Source organism: Cygnus olor, chromosome 1, assembly GCF_009769625.2.
Source record: "Cygnus olor isolate bCygOlo1 chromosome 1, bCygOlo1.pri.v2, whole genome shotgun sequence".
Classification (NCBI taxonomy): domain Eukaryota; kingdom Metazoa; phylum Chordata; class Aves; order Anseriformes; family Anatidae; genus Cygnus; species Cygnus olor.
The window spans coordinates 6,933,527-6,954,238 of NC_049169.1; the positions used below are offsets into that span (position 1 = coordinate 6,933,527).

Genomic DNA, 20,712 nt, shown 5'->3' on the forward strand with positions numbered 1-20,712 from the left:
GTGCTCCGAACTAATTGCTCTGCTCCACAAATTGTATCACTGCTGTGCCACGTCCTCCTTCACAACCTCAGGGTCGCTGCTGGCCGCACTGGCCATAAACTTGCTTCCTTGTCAAGTCCCAGGTTAACTCTGAGTGAAATCCTCCACCGCTGTAACCAGTGCAGCCCCATGGGCACAACCAGGGCTGCCTCGCTCAATATTTCCCCTCTGCGTGTCGGATGCTGAAGCTGGATGCATGCAGGACACTCAGGATCACTGTGCAGGGCTTGTGAGCCCCGCGTCTGCTTCATTTTTGTCTCTGAGCTTCTGCAATGCGCTCTGACTACCATATTAGCAAAAACCCTCCGTATCCAGCTGTTTTCTCAACTCCCAGACATTCTTAGTCTGTGTATAAATCACGCAGCCCAGGAGCACAGTGAGAGCTATATTTGCTAGATTATTGTTTGGGTTTGATCTAATCATTAGTTTAGTTTCGGCTTGGGATGGAGGAGGAACTTCTGATTTTAATTTTCACATTGGGCTTGATCTAATCACTGCTTTAGTTTTGATTTGGGATGGAGGAGAAGCTTTTGGTTTTAATTTTCGCATAGCTGTGTTTATAACATGCAAAAGATGCTAAGGAGCTAGGACTGGCACTTAGGAGTATGACTATAGAATGAAAAAGGAAGACTAAAACCTTTTTTTTTTTTTTTTTTAAATCACAGCTGAATCCATGAAATGATGAAGCCGTGCTATTTTACCAGCAGGAATGCTCAGGATGTTATCAGATCCTACACTGGCCAAATGAAGTAGACAGCCAGTAAATGTTAATCAGTAAATGTTAATGGAGTCCCTATGAAATGTCGTGAGCTGTTGTGGTGGCGCCTCAGAGCAGGTTAGCATCATGCCCATCAGCACAAAAGTTTGTGTCCCCCAGAGGTGGGATAAGGTCTCAGACTGGGTGTGCTGGCTTGCACCTCGTCCGTGGCTGGCAGAAATGATGCTCTTGGGTCTTCTGTCGTGAGCCTCTCCTGAGAGCAGCAAGGCTGAGCTGGGAGGGCAGTTCCATGGCTGTAATCTGAAGGTGATGCAGTTTCACAGCTTGTGTTTTTGCAGTTGCTTCAGGGTTGCTAATGAATGGGATTTTATGGGGCAGTTTAAGTATGAAATGTGAAACATGGGGGAATTATATCCTGTATGGTCCCCAGGAGGTAAAGCTCTAGGGAAAACTGTGCATGGGGCACGGCAAAGAGTAGGAGGCAGCAAGATTTTGGGGGGGCTTTGGGATAGTCTTGTTGGATGCTTTGGGGGCCGTGGGAAATAGGGACTGTGTCCTCACTCTTCACCCACTCTGCTTTGGGATGATGCTTCCAAGGAGCTGCCTTTGGGATGCTGTTCCTGAGAGGGGGGTTTTTATGGTGCTCTCATGTGGGATGGGCACGAGTGTCACCCAGCACCAGCAGTATCCTCAAGCTGCTGGTCAGACCTTGACAAGGTACTTGCTGTAAGGTAGAGAAGAGGCTTTGAATGGTGCTGTATTGGGCTTCTGGATGTGGTTCCTGCAGATCCTGCATCTGAGAGCAGCTGGTGCAGCTTTTCTCATTTTTTCCAGCAAAGATTATTTTTTGTATCAGTTATGGATTTGTTTTTTCAACCATCAGATTTCCCAGTTTGTCCTTAATTCACCTACTGAAACATTTTAGGGAAATAGACAAGGGGATGGTAATGCAAACTCCTAAACAATTGAGCATGAACTGTAAGGATTTGCTTATTGGCATTGATTTGCTCTCCTGAAAATAAAATTACCATGGGGCAACTTGTGCTGATTAACGAAGAATTAGCCAGAGACTTTTGTTTTCTCTGTCAAGGCAACTGTGTAAAGTGCTGGAGTAGACAGCAGCCTTGGAGCAATAATGTAGAAGCAGATATTTACAGTCTCTCCCAAGGCCATGGGACAGACCCAGTAAAAACCAGAAGGCCTGGCAGTTGGCCAGCCTGTGCTGTTAAGAGGCAGGAGCAAATAGCTACCTTTAAAAATAACAGTTACATAAAATCTTCCCTCTTTTCCTGGAGTCTTCATTGTTAGCTTGAACATGTGTCTGTTTTCATCTGCATGATTAGATTCTTGGAATTCATCTCCATGATAAATTGTTGATTTCCATTAGAAACATCTCAATGGCCTGGACTAAATCAGCCACCAGTAAGGCAATAATTGAAGAATTATTAAAATAAGCCCAGGGCACATTTCTTTTCTGTAGGATATTCTGAAAACTCTCTCTTTGGTGTTTTGTGCTCCTACTTTATCTTTCAACAAATGCTTTTCCTGCAGGAGTAGACAGGGCTTATCCTTTCAGAAGACAAAAGTCAGTTATTGCATGGAGTAAAACCAGAAAATTTGTGGCTGTGGCACCTGGTTTGGGTCTGCAGTGCTGAGCAGCCAGCCTGGACTGAGCAAGCACAAGGGGTTGGCAGCATCGTCCTTTTCTCTCATGCCCAGCTGGTTTCGCTCAGTGGATTCCCAGCATTTTTGGAGGCTGTCCTTTCTGCTGGCCAGTTTTGCCTGGGGCTTTGTCGGCTGATGGTGGCACCTCATTCCTCCAATGTCCTGTGGGGACACCATGGTCAGGGTCTCCTTGTGGAGTTCATGAGGAATAACTGAAGAGCAGAAATAGCTCCTTGGTGACTCACATGCTCAACTGAGGGTTTTGGGTTCACTTTTTCCTTTTTTTTTTCTTTTTTTTTTTTTTTTTTTTTAATATGAGGAATTAAGGCCAGATGTGAGTTTTTATTTATTATTATTATTATTTTATTTTTGTAAGAAAATGTCTCTTTTCTGCGTCATAAATCTTCTCTTGGAGCTGTGAGAGAATATTTGTGCTGCCCACCCTCCAACCAACCCACGTTAAATCAGCAGGTCCTCCTGGCCCTCAACATGCCTTATCTGTGCAAGGGGCACAGCTTGGAAATTCACTGTTGTCAGTGGGAGAAGACAACTGGAGAGCTGCAATTAGATGCAGAGCTTTAGTCACGAGCACTGTGCCTGGCCCATCAGCAATCACATCCTCTGCCAGGCTTCCTGCACGGAGCTGGGAAAGAATGGGTAATGCAAAAAATTGTAATGAATAGGATAGGTGAGAGGAAAGTCTCATATGGGACAGGGTAGGGTGTGCACAGCATTGTGGATTGCAGCGGGGTTGGAGCAGTGGGATTTAGAGCAGTATTTTGCCATAAACTGTTTTTAACAGCTTTGAGCTGATTGTGTGTGCAGATCATCCCTGCTTACCGTGCCCCGTGTCCACTGTCCCCTCTTTAGAGAAGACTGTTTAAGAGAGTAATCCACTTGCGTATGATCTAGAGGTTTCAAAATTCAATTCCTGTTACTCCTGGTTCTTACAATATTACAAATGGCCTTGCAGCTCCAGTGGAAACTGAATTTACTGACTAAGGATATAATACTGCTCTAAACAGTCACATAAGTTTTATTTAACTGAGGCTGCATCCAAGCTGTAATAATTCAGTTTGGTCTCTCCCTCAAAATGGGAAAAATTCACTCTCCACTGTAGAAAATGGGAATGTTTTAATTGAACAGTAGTGAGATAAACATCATGAGATGTAGTAAGGTGTAGGACTGAACATATGATATTCAGAAGAGGGTGGTAATTGGAGACTCTATATTTTATTTAGTTTATTCAGTATTGAAATATGGATATTTAGTACTGGTCTGTATCCTGTCCAAGAATGGCCAGATCATTATTCATGCAGATATAAGCAAAAATATTCAACATGGTAACTCTCTTTTCCAAATGGAGGACCAGAAATCAGCATCACTGTATGTGCACTAGGTTCCTAGGCATCACTTAACAGAGGCTGTAAAAGTAGCTGCTGAATATCATTTTTTCGGGAGAAACATCAGAATAAGGAAGAATGAAGTTACCAAAACCTAAAAAGAGGAAGGTTGCTCTAAAGAGCAAATATCTAAGGAGGCTGGAGTCAATGTTTAAAGGGATTCAATGACAGGTTATCAAAAATTATCATTGGAAAGAAGCTCAATGTAATTAGCCAGTGCGTGTAATTAACCACTGGACAAAGCAGACAAGGGATTAGCAGTATCATCTAAGTCAAGTCTGGACACTCTGCTAAACGATAGTCTTTTGTCTGGCCAGGAGCTATGAATCTGAGGCAAAAATTGTACTGTCTTTGTTTTGTCTGAGGTCAGATTGAATTATCATAATGGCTTTAAAATCTATGAATCTGTCATATTTGATTTTAAATGAGTGAATCAAAAGACTGCCTTAATGTAGGTATGCACATTCAGGCCAAAGTTGAGTGAATAATTCAATAATTAATTCGATGAGCACAAAGATAAGAACATGAGCATTGTTTTATTGGGTCATACCAAGGATTCATCTCTTCTAGGATTGCTCCTCAGATGGCAAAGGCTTCTGCCTTAAATCCACCACCTGCTACTTCTACTAGGTCCACATTTCTCGTGCATGGTGTGAAATAATTTCTTCTATTTCCCTTTTTAATCTTCTATTCTTTTCATAATTTGGTAGAGCTCTATTGTATCTCGTCTGTCATCTCTTTTCTTTGTTAATTTGACCTCTCTTTTCATGGAGATACTGGCCATTTGATTTCTTCTTTGTACTTTTGACTATACTTTTCCATGATGTGGTAACCAAAGCTTCTTCTGGGCTTTTTTATAGAAAGTGTCATCAAAGTGGGATTTATCTGAATGAACACAGAAATGGGCACTTCTGTTTGACTTATCCTGAAGTGTGAACCCAGCAGCATCACACCCTAGAAGTGCCTCCTTCTTTGCATTGGCTGAAGGAGCTGAGGGCAATAGCTCACATACAGGAGCTTATTCTGTAGACTTGCTACATTGGGTGAGATGAAATTTGTCAAAATGTTAAAGGTGTGGTGGTACCTTGGGTGTTTACAAGGAGAAAATATTTTCTCCTTTGCACTCAGTTTCCTCCCAAACCTTCTGCGTGCTCTCTCATGGCCACAGACCATTTCAGGGAACTGTCAATGATAACACCAGCATTTTGTTCCTGATTTTATAGAGGCTGTACATCCTAAAGTCATATATGCACAATGGAATGGGGTTTTCCTTGTATTAACTTTAGTTTCTCGGAAATTTCTTAAGAAATACTTCATTATAAGCAACTAGAATTTTGTGGTTTTCATTATCAATTCTCCATGCAAGGTTCTTCACATTTTTCTCTAAAGCCAAAGAACACATAAATGACTTTTTAATGTATATAAATATAGTTGTTACTTGATAAAATGATACTTATGTAATTTAGAGTTATGTTGGTCAGCTTGGTTTAATATGTAGCTCCACGTGTATTGTTTCTACCCACTGTTTGGAAAAGCTGATTTCTGCAACAACATATCTTGCCCAGTTGACTGCATTTCTTTCTTTGTTTCAAATTAAATTTTGCTCTGTTGTGTTCATCTAGAACAGAGGAACAACTGAAAGTCTATACATATAGTGCATCCTATAGGAAAACAAAACAAACATAGAATTTACATGAGATAGAGGTGACAGAAGGGGCTCTAAAGCTCTTTCTGTGCTGAGACAGGTATCACTCAATGTTATTTTAACATTGGCTGTTTCCACAATGATGTCTCTGAAAATTTACTTGTGAGAAATCGTGGAAATCAGACACAGAAGAAGAAATACACATGCAAAAACAAATTTCTATTAAGTATTATTCACGGAAAAGATGAGCTGTTTAAGCGCTGGCTGAAAGTGATTTTAGTATATTTTCTGTGGTCCTATTTTTATATTTAGGACAATTCTTCCTACTGCATTCATCTTACATTTCATAACTGTTTACTGTACATTGCATAATTTATGGCATCCATTTTCAGTTACTTTGGTTCTCATAATTTTTAGGTCTGTTCTTCCTAGTTCATGCTGGCAGGACATTGAGGTTGGTTTCCACTGGAAAACAAGTCAAAAGGAAAACAAACCCAACCTATTAGTGCTGAAACCTGACCTACTTTTAAATTGCTGTCAGGTGAGGAATCTCCTCCAGATTTTAACCATCCGTTTATTTTATGGAGAACTTGAGGAATATGACGGCAGTTAGGAAGTACATTGTTCCAGACACTGGAAAACATATTTTGTGTGGTTTGTCTACAGAGCTCTGCTCTTCTGTTTTCTTGAGGCAAAGTGAGAAATACCGAGGCAACAAAATCACATGCATGTAAATATATATATACAAAGAGCAGAACAATTGTACTTGGGCTAACTTACTGGCATCCAACATACAGAAACAAATTAAAGAGGGAGTAATTGCTCCTTTAACACTAAATTTTTGAGTGATTTAATGCATATTGTGTACATTCTAATGAATTTTTTAAAAATGCTGCTTTTTTCACAGTGAAACCCGTGGTGAATCTGTTGTGTGTATAGATTCACGTGTGACATCAAACTATTGGATGACACATAGGGCACAGATGGAAGTCACCATCACCGTTTGCTTTTTTATTTAATGCAAAGCTACGAAGTAAAGCAGTCTCTATAATCAGCAGATATATCCATAGGACTTTTTTCAAGTGGCAAGGAGCACACTTCAGTGTTATCAAGCTACCAATGTTTCCTTGTTCCGTGGAGATGCCAAGCAAACTATGAGAGCTCAGATGAGTAGAAAAAAGATGTGCCCACCCTCCTCCCCATGTCCCTATGAAGGTTATGTCCCCATACCTTTCATAGTGGTTGCAGACATCAGGGGAATGGTAGAAATATGAAAGTTTGCTACACTATTACTTAGGATTTGATTATATGGGAGGTTTATCAGTGCAGGTTGCTTTGCTATAGATATGTGCCTCATAAATAGCAATAGCAGAACTGGGGAGTTTGCTGCAGCTGGCAGGTCCAAGGCCTCCTGTGTGCACCACTGCTAGTGGGGACGAGCATAGATGGGAGCCCTTGGGCTGCTGATGTTTGAAGGGCTGTCATAAGCTGTTGGTCAGTAAGGTTTAGTCACAAGAGTCTTAAAAACCTGAGGTCTTTTGTTATTCATTTTCTCTTAGTGCTGTCCCACTTTTTACCACTGGTGGAACTGGGGAACTTTTGAATTCAATGCTGAATATTTGAATGCAGAGTAAAATTTTGGCTAACACAAGATAGCATTGACCTCAAAAAGTCATGGACCCTGAAAGAGCTCTGAGTAGGGATTCTATGAGGGAAAATTTTGTCTCCAAAGATTTTGTTTGCCAGACAACGTTGCATCCCTGAGCAAGTGTGAGCTGAGCTTTCCAGAGACTTACGGTCTTGCCCCAGTGGAAACAGAAGTGCTCTCCAAAGCACAGCCTAACTACAGCTGCTCAGCAATTGTCATGCAACACTTTTAATACAAGGGGAAAAAGTATTTTATTTTGCACAGTTTGGTTCTGAAAGCTGACAAAATCATTTCTGCCCCAAATTTTCCCCCCAGTGTTCCCAACTGATTGCTGGTTGGCACAGTTGGACGCAACAAGGTGCTGGGTCATACCATGAACAGTGCAGGGAAAATGTATTGGTAACTGTTGGTACACTCACTGTCCCTGGTACAGCCACCATCGTAGTGGTGATGAAGGGCTGAAATCCAGAATAAATCCCACAGCAATGTTGCTTTTAACAGTACTGTCAAAGGAGAGCATGCTAACAACCATCCATCCCTTTCTTCCGTACGCACACAAGGGTATTCTAGAAAAATAAGCCAAAACTAGTCCTACATCCTTGCTTTGGTGGCTTTGGGGCATATATTTATGTCACCATTAGATTTTAAGGTGGGTGATTTAAAGCTACAATAAGAAGAAAAGTCCTTGCCTCATTCAAACTGAATATTTTATGATGTGCTGCAAATGCAAAAGCTGGTGCAGTTTTCTGAGATGTATCATGAATAAGGCAGGTCTCTGCAGGACATAAAGTATTTCTGTAGCAATATATGCCCCTGCCTGGTTAACACCTTAGAATATTGGCACAAGAAGAATTGTAATCACATAGTTATTTTTGCAAGAGATCAGGTTGAATAATCATAATGTTCCTTTCTGGATCTAAAATCTTTTAATCTGTTTACTCATTTTCTTTTTATGTGTTGCATCATTTGAACAATGAGACAAGGGCAGCCAATTTTTCTTTCCTTTCAAATGCTGAAGTAGGCAGGTTTACTCTCTGGTTCTCATGCATTTTCACAATGCAGAGGAAGTATAAAGTCAAACAGAAAATCCCTCCATTAAAAGCAAAATAAATTTTAAAAAGGGAAATATTTGTATTAATAAGAATTCTTTCATTAGAGAAAACTAATAGTCAAAGCCAGAACTTCCTAGAAACAGCCCTTTCAGTCTTTCTTATCTCATCTCACACTTCCAGCTTCATGCCCCAGGGGCTGCTTTTCCTGATTTATATTGTAAGAAACTATGAACGTCTAACTTGAGACCAGTAAGCTCATCACTGCTGTTGGATAATGCTCATATTTTACCTACTTTTCATGTTGACCTCGGATCCCTTCAGCTCCTAATTTCTGAGATCAGCCCTCTTACCCCTCGCATCCCTGATGTGGAGGTTTCTAGCCCAGCCTGATGGTACTTTGCTGACTTGTCCACCAGAGGCTGCATCATGGCTTGAACTGCAGTGAAGCATCAGGTGAACTTCATGCACTACTGGAGGGAACCGCCTGCTAGCTCTGAAGAGCTTTGATGTCATTTTTTGCTTAAATCCACTGCTGATGAGTTCATCAATAAGACTTTTGATAAAAAGCAATTAAACTGTCAAGCAGTAAACAATCCAGAGCTACTCCAGCCTGCACTCCGAGACAGAAAAGAAAAACATTGATGTTTTGCCAAATGGCAAAGAAGTGAAAGCCATATTTCAAAGGGTGTTGTTTTTCAAGCTCCTAAAACAAGCAAAAAGGTTCCTACACTGATTAACAGTGGGGGATGCAGGGGTGAATAAATGAGAGGATTTATCTGTACACACAGATGGTACCAGCAAGACAGAAAGGGTAACATGAATACATTACTAGCAATATATGACTAACATCTTTGTAAATCCACCATTTGTTTGGTCTTTCATTAATTTATTTGTTTACCTGAAGGCTAACAGCTGCAGCCCCGGCGCTGTGGGGGTCTGGTGGGTACCTGGCAAAGTCAGCTGCGATGCATGGGTGCAGGTGTCGCTCTGCTGGCTGCAACATCAGAAATCCGGACAGATTGGCTCTTGGTTTGTTGTTTATGAGTTTAGAAACCTTTAATTCTGAGGTTTTGCTTGGTGCTTATCTTTAATCAAAGAGTTTCTTCGAAACTTTGCATGTTCAGCTTTCCTGATAATACTGCAGAAGAATCAGCTCCTTCAGAAAAAGGTTGATCCCATCATTCCTCCTTACCTGCAGCAGCGATTGTTTTCTTTTTGTTTGTCAGTTTGGTTCTTTCCTGATTAATCTGATGGTGAAATGGATTAACGTAAAATCAAGGTGTGCTACTAATGCTGAAATGCCTCCTTAACTCCCCCTAGTGACAAGGATTGACACCAGCCCTTGAAGGGAGCCTCAATAATTATCAGGACATTGTTAGAGTGGCCTCTCCTTCCCCTTTTATGAAAATTGTGGGGTCCTTTGAGGTCTGTGCAGTGCACTTAGCCAACCATGCACACATGCAGCCCAACTAACCAGGTAGCTCTTCTGTGTGCACAAAACCATTTGCATTAGCAAAATTGTTTGAATCCAGCCCTAACTTGGGATGCTCAGTATGACTTTACTGGAGATTTGGGATGCTTAAATGCCAAACTGGGAAGAAACAAGAGACAAAATTCCCAAATCCATCCAGATTTTTTTTTTTTTAAAAAGGAAGTGTAACAATGAATGCTGAGTTTGTTTTGAATATCTGTCTCTGTTCCTTCATTCATCTCCATTAGAGTTATGCAGACTTTCTGTAGCTAATCCCAGACCAGAGGACCTTAGGATTTTGTTGTAGACTCCAGCACCAGGCTAGGTTGTCTGACAGATTTGTATCATCTGCACGGTCTATACCTGACGTCTCCTTAATGAAAAACTACATCCAAAAGCTTTTATCTCAGGAAACCCTGGAAGCAGAGTGCAGTCTGTGTGACCCCACGGGAACTGAAAATAATGTCTCTTGTTTTATGTGATCAAACTGTGTTCTGCTGCCCCTCTTCAACATGTTGGGTTTTGGTGGTAATGCATCTTCCTCAGTAGGGTAGGGCTTGTAGTACAGGACTGCTGTAAGGCCTGCTTGTTTCATTGGGACTAATCTGAGAGTTTGTCTTTATTTCCTGCAGCAAGAAAATGGAAATAATGTTTCTTCTGGCCTTCTTCATGCTGATAGTCAGTGATGTGTGCTAAAGGAACATTATTTCCATCTTCTCATTGTAGAAAATAGCCTCAGGTAAAAGTTGTAGCAGAAGTGAAAAGTATTGATATTTATACTTTTTTGTTCGTTTGTTTTCTTTTTAAATTAAATGGATCTTTTGAAACCGTTTCCTGTACCCCCAGACCCAAGCAGGGCATGTGCTCAGGGTGCCCGTGTGTGATGTGAGCACCCAGCTTAGCTCCTTCTCCAGGCACTGGGCTTTTCCCATGCCCCTTGGAGAACCAGAATCAGTGCTTGGTGGCCGAGCAGGGACAAAGGGATGGAGCAGCGCACACCTGGCTCATGGTCCCAGCAGATGTCCATGTAGAAGATGCAAGAGTGGCTGCTTTGCTAACTTTTGCCCAGGTCCAAGTCCCAGGGTGACGCTAATGGTGCTCTGGTTTGCAGCATGACACTTGAGCTGTTCCCAGGGTTAAATGCTTTTCAGGTAACTGCACTTGGCTACTCCTCCTTTGAGTTATTCTTTGCAGGGAACCAAGATCAAAATCAGCAGGGGAAAGAAGTTCCTTGTGCTGATGCTTGGGACAGTGTGTCCAGCCACATGAGCCAGTGCCAGCCTCAAGACAGGATCAGTTATCCTCCGCTAATAAGAAAGTCCTCCTGCCCTCTCTTTCTGCTCAGAAAATTGTCTTAAATTTCTTTCGGACAAAGACCTAATTCTGCTCTTGCTGCCTGCAGTTTCAACTGTGCCTCCTGTGCACTGCTCAAAATTGCAAAGCTGGTGCTGCCATTAAAGAACAAGAAATGTATCCCAGAATAATAAAGGCTGGAACAAACAAATTGTGGCAGTGCTTTGTGAGTGCCCAGGTCTGTTCAGAGCAGGACGCCAAGTCCTGGCTCAGCAGAGCAGAAGGGATTGGCATCAAGACTAGCTATAGACAAGTGGGACACATCCCCACCGTGAGTTAAGAGCTCAGATGCTCTCCCACAGCTGCCCTTGCTGGTTTGCTCCTGACACATCAGTCCCTGGGCACCATACGTGGAAGAGCATTCCTAATGACATTACATTTGAGTTAACCCTATTTTGGAAGAGAGGAGCCATTTGGCCACAAGCTCCATATGGAAGTAGCACCCGTGGTTTCCAGTGCTGTGTTGCAGAGCATCACTGGGAGGTGGGACCCAGTCATGATGCTTTTCCCCAGCAGGGAGACTTTATTGGTGTGTGCAAACATGTAATGCAAATCCCAAATCCCATAACATGGAGTATCCAAAGAAACATATAGGAGCATGCATACTTCAGCTCATAGCTTGTACCCAGGGGTGCCATTGACACTGAGTAAGCAAGTGGCTGTAAACTCACCGATGGGTCCTCTTGAGTCCTTGGATTAAGCTCCAGTTTGCAGTGCATCATTTAAGAGGTTGAAAATATTTTCCGTGTGTTGAAAGGAAATTATAAACAGATTGAGCCTGGGTACAGTAGATCAACTGAACTCAATTTGACCAAGAAAAGCTTTTGGTTAAAGAATGAGGCATAAGGAGAGGGAGCTGGGATGGAGGACAATGTTGTCATTTTAATGCAAAAATGCATACAGAGGTACTCTCTGTGAGCAGGCAAGGAGAGAGTCCTTGTGCAGGAAAGCACCTGATGTAAATCAGTGTCTACTAAAGCAGTCCATCGCTTGAATATTACCAAAGCAACTGTGTCAAATTGCGCAGCAGCATGCATGGCATATTCTTGGGGATATGTGCTGTGTTCAGGCGTATTAATTACTGCGTGGGCTCAATTTTCAGTGCAATCAATCCATGGGAAACAAAAGTGCTGCAGGGGAAATATAAAAAGACAGCCAGCTAATAAGAGCCAGATTCAGTAAAACTATCTGCCTTCTCTGAATGGTGAGGTAGAGGTTGTGTTCGTTCTCCCTTGGCAAGGCACGTGAGGTTGTGGTGGGGCATGCAAAGGGTGTAGGGCTGAGAGGGCCTTGGAGCAACGTCCTGTGCATATATATAAAAATATATACATATTTATATACACAAGGCACTGCTCCTGTTGTGGGAAACTAATTAAGAAAGGATTGTAATTCAAGGTCTTCTGCAGAGTGTTCAAGGTGTGCTCTCATTGTGTGATGGCTTTTCTGCTAAGGCATCCTCTACCTGCAGAGTCTCTTTCCCTGCCCTGCTACGAATCATGGGCTCATGGATTCAGTAGGGTACCAGGGGCTTTCCCTGCCCCACTGTCATCTCGGCACGGCTATACCAGCCCCTCTCTGCTAGCAGCAGGCATCAAGCCCCACTGACACAGCCATGGGGCTCCTGGATGAACTTCATGTTTACTGCAGAACTTCAGTGTAATGCCAATATTTTAGCAGACCATTTGGTCTGTTTGCCTAGCACTTAATAGGGGGGATTATTTTTATTTTTATTTTTTTTTTCCTTCCCAGACTGCTTTTCAATTTTGAAGTTGAATGTGCTCATTTTTAGTGGTAGTTTTCTCATGCATTCAGGCTCCAAACTTCCCTAGGAAGTGACTTCATGGCATTATTCAGGCAGATTATTGCCTGGAGTGGCTGCTGCTGAATTACCTAGTGTTCATATAATGGCAAACTTGCAGTCCATATGTATTTAATGACTGTAATCATTTATTATTTTCCCTTTATTAGGTTTGTTTTTAAAGAAAGTTTTACAGTGCTATTTATGATATGCTAAGTGGTGCAACTTGCTGAAAAAACATATCACATTCATTTTATTTTTTAATAGGCTTTGCTTGTTAAAATGGAAATCTTTTATTTACCCTAATAGGGCAGTTTTTTGCTGACAGTTTTATTATTTCAATTACTCAGACATTTCTTTCCTCTTTTGTTTCCCCCAGTATTCCTCCAGGGAGTTTTAATGTGTCCATTCTTTATTTAAGATTGGGTTCAGAACGTGTTATTTCTAGCAGGGCGGAGGAAAAGCATAATATAGCAGACATTAAATAGTGAGATGTCAAGGTTTTATTTTCTTTCCTCCTTGAGTAGTGGAATCCTTTCCCCATCTGTGTCATCTGGTGATTAATTGCGCTCATAATCCGTGCTCCTTCATCAATAACCATCTGCTATCAATGCCAGGCAGAGAGAGGCTGTGCTCAAGTAAAACGCATTTGACTAAAGGGTTTGTGGCTGCTGATAAATGAACATACATTTATGGGTAAATGCTAATTTACTATTTTACTAATACGCTATAGACAATGAGTACTGTATGCATTTCACTCGCCTATGGGGAAAGCGGAGTGGGAACATGCCTCCAACCCAAGCCTTGGTCAGCATATCAAAACCTGACCTCCAAGAGCTCATACTAGTGGGGAATGTCACAGTCTCCACTGGGCCAGGTATCAGTGGGCAAGGGCAGATTGAATTCACCTCTGCTACCTATTCACCTATACTAGGTGAGTTAACTAGGGTGGAAAACAGTGTCTGCTCCCCCTGGCTCTTACTGAGGTAGTTATGACTTCCATCTGCAAGTCTTAGGAAGTCTTTGACCACTCTTTGGTGGAGGGTGGTTTTATTTTCCTTTGTAGCATGGTTGTCTCTGGTTTAGTTCTGTTATGTCTTTTATTTATTCCTTGCCACTCTTCTGGTCCAGTCCTCAGACCTTGAGAAAACCACAACCAAATACTTGCTGGGAAATTTGGAGAGTTCCTGGAGCTCTAAGTGGATGTGTGCTTCTCCTGACAAGTTACTGCTTGGCCTTGGCCATTGTTTAGAGAGGTATAAAGCATCTTAAAAAGCATGTCCTCATGCCTCTGTATCCCGTTATGTTTTCCAGAGTATCTGGGGGAGAGCTTTTTGACCGCATCGTTGAGAAGGGGTTCTACACTGAGAAGGACGCGAGCACCCTGATCCGGCAGGTCCTGGATGCTGTCTACTACCTGCACCGAATGGGCATCGTCCACAGGGACCTCAAGGTATGACCACAGCTTGACCAGGCAGTCTTAATGAATTTTGCATAATTATGCAAATTTAATGCATCTAAGTCCAGCCTCCCCTAGGACTGGCTGTTTCAGTAAAGATTTGCCATAAGAGGGATGCTCTAAGGGCTACGTATCCTTCCATTGTAATTGGTTTTAATGAGGACTCTTGCAATCAATGCTGTTACAGTTGATGGGCGTTTTGCATGTATGATGTGAAGAAAAAGGCATTCATTAAAACCCAAAACATTACATTAAGACAAGACAGTCAGCTGGGAAGCGTTTACTGCTGCACACTATCTTGTAGATTTGCTGTGCTATGTTTATTTTACTTAAAAATAATGGATAGCTAGGAATTGTGTGGGAAAGTTGAACACTTTCCTATCGTACTATTTAGTCCAATGTTTCTGGAGACACTTTTCACAGCAAGGATTCTTCTAAGTAGCATTTGGTGACGGTGTGATTTTAAGATAATCGTCCTTTCAGCTATACCATGTTATCACATCAGAAACCCTCAGCTTTGCTGGTAAAAACCATCACCAGCAACAAACAAACAAACAAACATTATTTCTGTTTTGTCTTCTCTTTATATCTCAAAATGTCATTAAGATGAACAGAAAGGCCTGGATTTCATAATACACAGCTAAACCTTCCTGGTTTTAGCCATCTTAAATAATAAATTAACAGTAGGCATTTGTAAAAGATGCATATGTCAAAAGAAAGCTAAAAATTAAACTAAAAATTCTGTGAATAAAACAACACCATTGCTTTTGTTTTGGAGGATGCTAGAAACAGGAGTTGCCTTGAATGTTGATGCTGTGGTCTTGAATTGTCCTCACATAATGGTAGTGGAATTTAGCAAAACAGGTCGAATTATATAAAGGCTGAATTAATATTAAAGTTGTCACGAGCCACAAAGTCTTTCTTTTTAAAAATATTTAAATACAATTTTAATTAAATTTATTTTAAAGTTATTATTTTATTTTCTATTGCAGTCCGGTATTAAACTGCAAGTTGGCAGTTTTGGCACATCCTCTTAGTGAAATCTGTAGTGCCTGGAATGTGACCTCATCATTTTGCCTTAAGATAGATGAAAAATCGTAGTGATGAGAGATATTATTTATATGCTTTTTTATCTCCTCCAGAACTAGTGCTGATAAGAAATGCTGCTTGGGGTAAAATAACAAATCCTGGGCTTGTTCCAAACCGTGATGCAGCAGGGCCAAAGCAGAACCCGTTACCACTGTGGCCATCAGCAGCACAGCTCTCTAAGGTGGAGCAGAGCCCAAGCCAGGCAGCCCTGGCCTTAATTTGGGAAAAATTCAATGCATGTTTTTCCCTCTGCTGATGTGAATCATGGGCCATGCATTTTAAAGAAAAATATTGAATCTGCTGGAGGAAAATAATGTCCACCAAATCAGTGTTTCTGCTTTGGCATTGTGCAGTTTAGTCCTAAAAGTCCCAAATAATGTTCAGTTTTTTTCTTTTTATATATATTTTTTTCTTGGTTGGTTGGTTGGTTGTTTTGAGGAGACACCAGTTACTCTTCTGTCTCCTACAGCCATCAAGTGCTGCCCATATTTCCCATTCATTTCCAGCTTTCACTCTGAAGGGCATTAAAACATTCTCTTATTACTAGAGTTCCATAGTGCTTCAGTATTGAAGTGTTGTTTATTTAATGTCCAACTTTCTCCCAGATTCAATTTGCAAGAAGTAACTTCGGACCTCTTTCTGCCATGGGAGACTTTGGTGGAAGGTCTAGTCTTAATTCAGATGCTCCTCTGTATGAACTCTACTCTTCCTATCTGTCTTTTAAGGGGATGCTGTAGCTCTTGGAATCGCAGAGTCATAGAGTCAGAGAATGGTATCTCTTATTTTAAAACAGATTAATCTTATTAAGGGTTCCCATAATAAAACATGAAATATTTGGAAATGGAAAGTGGATTAATCTACAAACTGCTTCAAGAGTTTATTTAAGGACATGATGAAATTAGATCAAATGAATCTCATTCTCCAGCAGTATTTTGGGGCAAAGGCTAGCTCTTTTCTTTTTCTTTCTTTTTGTTTGCAAGTGTTTGTCAGTAGCATATCTGTTGTTAAAATGACTCATGAAATATGCTATATGAGGAACACCTGCTGTGAAATTTCTGTTAACGCAAACATTCCACGATGGCAAAAATGGGAATGTAATAAGGCTTTTCGTGGTTTCAAAATTTCAAGATAAGTGCAGGTTTCAAACTGTGATCTCCCCAAATGAAACTCTGGGAAAGAATCCACTCTGTAAAAATACAATCATTGAAATATTTGTAACAATTATTTATTGCAATTATGTGTTATTCATATACCAAAATAGTACTTGCTGTAGTTAGGAGAAGCAGATCTGTGCTCCAAGTCTCTAATCTCAATAAGGTAGCAGAAGCTAACAAGAGATGGCAGCAGATGAAGTCCAGTGAAGTCCAGCATTGGCAAAAGGAGTGAAAAGCTGGAGCAGTTCTGCTTGGTGCAAAGCCATCTTATTAATAGTTTTGGAATTAACCAGCTCATTTTATAAAAAGTGGAATTGATTTAAACAGGTATTAAAAGAGGTTTAAGTTTCAAATAGGTGGGTTTCTGGGCTTTAGTAAACATGAGTAAATGGGGAACCTGAGATGAGTCAGTGGAAATAATTAGGAAATAGTTGTCTTTCCCTTAATACCAACTCTACCAGCCCTTCAGCTGATCAATACCAGAAACATTGATTTTCTGTTTAGTTCTACAGTCTGGAATTGCTTCCTGCATTTTGAAACTGGTAAGATTTTGACTGGCTGGAGGCAGCAGGGAGAGCACGAAGAGAAAACCATATAGTGGAGGGCTCAAGGGATGTCATGAGTTTGGAAAAGGGCTGCTGGTTGGTCAGGAAGGCATATAAAGGCTAGCTAATGCACTGGACTTATGAGGTACAAGAAAAAAACATTAATGCTACCACTCTATAATTATTTTCATTTCTACGAGCAGCTATTTCTCTTTTTGCCTCACTCCCAGCTGGTTCACAGCTGCAGCTGCAGCTTTCCCTTAGCTTGTATATCCTCTGTTGTCATCATGTCACATGGATGAAGCCATCACTATGTGGCTTTAAGCTGCGACCAGGCAGACAGAAAGTGCTTTAACCTCTGCTTGAGGTTGAACAGGAACCTCAGAGTAGGTTGGAGGACATGTCTGCCCCCTTCATTTCATACCTTTTTTTTCCGGAGAAGGAGGTTATGGTGAAGGAGAAGGAAAGGCAGATGCCAGGGCTGCTGCAACGTGATTGCTCCTCCTCATACATCCAAGCTTGGATGTGTCCCAAGGAATTTAATGATGTTACATGATCCCAGCTGCTTCTTGCCATTTTCTGGAAATTCACAGCTGAAGTACACAACGGGCTGATAGACAAAATGAATGTGCGTAGGTGTTTGTACCAGCTTCTTGGCAAGTAGTCCACACCAGGGTTATGCTGAAGCATTGGGTATCCATCATTTTTATCGATAAAGACTCCATGGTCCACACAGTGTGATGCCTTGCTGTTACCGCCAGGCTGTCAGGGTGCCAGCAGAGGCTGAACCTTTTTGCAAGTCCAGTTGTTAAGCAGGGGAAAACCCCCGAAAGGGTGCTCTCGCAGCACCTAGTGAGAGATTTGCTGTAGGATATTCACAAATTTTTGGATGGAGAACTAGCACATTGGCACATGGAGGTTGGTTGGGCGTTCCAACTTGCTGATACTGATGTAAACCACCGGGTCTTTGTGGAGCGAGTGTTGTTTTCTCTCAGCATAAACAAGTCACTGTGCTCAGTTCTGCAGTATTTTTTCCTAATCAGCTCTAGCTAAAACATTCTTGCACAACTATGTTAACTCTAAAGGCATTACCTCTTCCATAACCATTGATTTCCAGTGGAAAAAGTGTAAAAATTGCCTTCACACCTACTGTTTTCCTTTTTCTTTTCTTTCTTTTTTCTTTCTTTCATTTTTCTTTCCTTTTCTCTTTTTTCTTTCCTTTTCTTTCTTTTTTTCTTTTCTTTTCCCTCTTTTTTCTTTTCTTTTGGCATGTTGGACACACCTCCTGAGTAAGAGATAAGGATTTGTTCATATTTGGGGTGCCAAAGGAGAAGTTCATGATGACAGTCAAGTTACTCAAAGCTCAAGGTGTCAGCTTCTCCCATAAGTCACCACACAGGAGTCTGGAGAGGTTCTCCATATGGATTGTATGAGCAAATCTGTAGGACTCAGGAGGACTAAATGAAGTTAGTGTATGGTATAACTAGGGATTGTATTAAATATGAAGCATTAGCCAACAAATGTTACTGGACTTACATATTCAAACCCCACTTTGCTTATTCTTCTTTCTAGCCCGAGAACCTGCTTTACTACAGCCAGGATGAAGAGTCAAAAATCATGATCAGTGACTTCGGATTGTCAAAGATGGAGGGCAAAGGAGATGTGATGTCCACAGCCTGCGGGACTCCTGGCTATGTTGGTAAGAAGTTTGGTTATACCGTCCATCCACTCCTCTCAGCTGCAATACAGAAGCATAGTGAAAATCAAGGTAGTTACAAACAAACAAACAAACTTGTTTTCTAGTGCCAATACATAGTGCACAGGAGATTTTACAGGTGTTTGCTAGATCTAGAGATTTCAGAAGCTGCTGGTGTTGTGTCCTGTGTACTCTTCTCTCTTGGGTCCCAATTTTGCAGTCCAGCCCAGGGTTTGTGGGATTAGCTTTCATTTCTTTACAAAAGGATTTTTCTTAAAGCCTCTGCCTGTACCTAAATTAAAAACATGTGAAGAATGTAGTCAAATACCTCGAATCTGCAAACACCTATAAAACCAAGACGCTTCACATAATGTAGCATATAATTTTAATCACAAAGAATAGTGTTTCCCAGATTCCCCTGACAGAAGACAGTAAAATGAAAGAGCTACATTTATTCAGACGTTCAGCCCCACTAAGTTACGGTCTCTTTGATATAATAAGTAAAAGATTTTCAGACCCATGAACCTTTCTTGGTGGTATCAAATTATTTCCTGTCATATATATTGTTCCATATTTTGTCCATTCAGAAGTGATTGTACCAGGCTACTGATTAGGAGCACATTTATCAGTGTCCTAATAAATAAAGCAACTGAATTTGAGAAATATATGGCAGGTGATGACAGGGTCTGTTTGAGGAAACAATATCTGAAAGGCTCACTGCATGCATGGAACATCCAGCAAGTCAGTGCTTCTTACAATACCTAGCTAGCCAGTGAGATGGTAAAATTAATCTTAGAATCACAGGATGGTTTGGGTTGGAAGGGACTTAAAGATCATCTAACTCCAACCCCCCTGCCATGGGCAGGGACAGGGACATTAATCTCTGGTATTTATCCATGGTTAAATACATGAAACTAAAACGACAGTTCTTTCCCCAAGGATTTTTTTTTTGCTTTCGAGTAGGAAAGACCTGACATTTTCTACCCATCAGAGAGAGACTCCTTTTGCTTTGCAGCTGCCACCTCACCTCCATTTTCATACCTCCAATGATATCCTGGTATGAGAACCCAAACAGATGATGTGGTTATTATATGGTGATCCAGACTTTTCCCAGGAATACCTTTTTTCCAGCCATTATCTTTATGCTGTACAGGCATGCTTTGTCCTGATAACAACAGAAAAAAGGTTTCCCATTGTGAAGCCATCAGCCCATAGTTTTTTATTTTAAGATATGAGTCAGGATGTACTCTGTACACCCTGAATAACTGTCTCGTGTAATGACACCGGACTGGAAATCTTCTTCCAAAGCCCTAGCAGGAACAGAGCTTAGACAGCAATTTTCATAATTTTTACTGTCAGCTCTTCTTTCTTTAATTAACAAGTTTTATTTTGCTCTGAAATGGGCACTGACTAAAATAAGTCTGTGAGACGCATGGAAGATAAGATGATATTTGTTGAAGCACTGATGAAAATGAGGGAGTGTGACTGCTCTGGCACTGTGTGATCTCATATGGCTTCTCAGCATATCCATTTATATAAGAAAACTTGCTGCTTTGGAGAGGAAACTCTCAGAGCACGTGACATGAATTGTAGCACTTGGAGAGGTGTTTGAGAGCTCTCATTACTCATGATCTGGATGCTGATAGGTACACAAGTGCCTCCAGGTCCCTCATTACCTTACTGAGCACAGAATTCACTCATCACAGTGCAAGAGGTCATGGCCACTTATTTCAGAAGTGCTGACAGGAGTTTTTCTCCTCTCTCACAAAGAAAACCTCTTAAAATATTTGTTCTATTCCTTTTCCTTTTTCCACAGGAGACAGCTCCTCTTATCGCTTTTTTTTTTTTTTAAAAAAAAAGTAATTAGTTGCCCAGACAACATTTTCCAAGCACTGAAAATTTTTGTCAGTCACCACTATGATGCCCACAAATGGGCCTCTGTTACTGTTACACCTGATTACACATCTTCTGCATACA

General features: G+C 41.2%; 1 protein-coding gene across 6 annotated transcripts in view; it reads left to right on the forward strand.

The window, feature by feature from the left end:
• Positions 1-20,712, forward strand: part of CAMK1D (calcium/calmodulin dependent protein kinase ID) — a 219,533-nt gene that overhangs the window by 160,232 nt on the left and 38,589 nt on the right. For all 6 annotated transcript variants that reach the window (XM_040547397.1, XM_040547406.1, XM_040547415.1 and 3 more), the window contains 2 exons: positions 14,107-14,245; positions 18,612-18,738. In XM_040547397.1, coding sequence (XP_040403331.1) covers positions 14,107-14,245; positions 18,612-18,738 — 266 coding nt within the window. The remainder of the gene's footprint in view (positions 1-14,106; positions 14,246-18,611; positions 18,739-20,712) is intronic.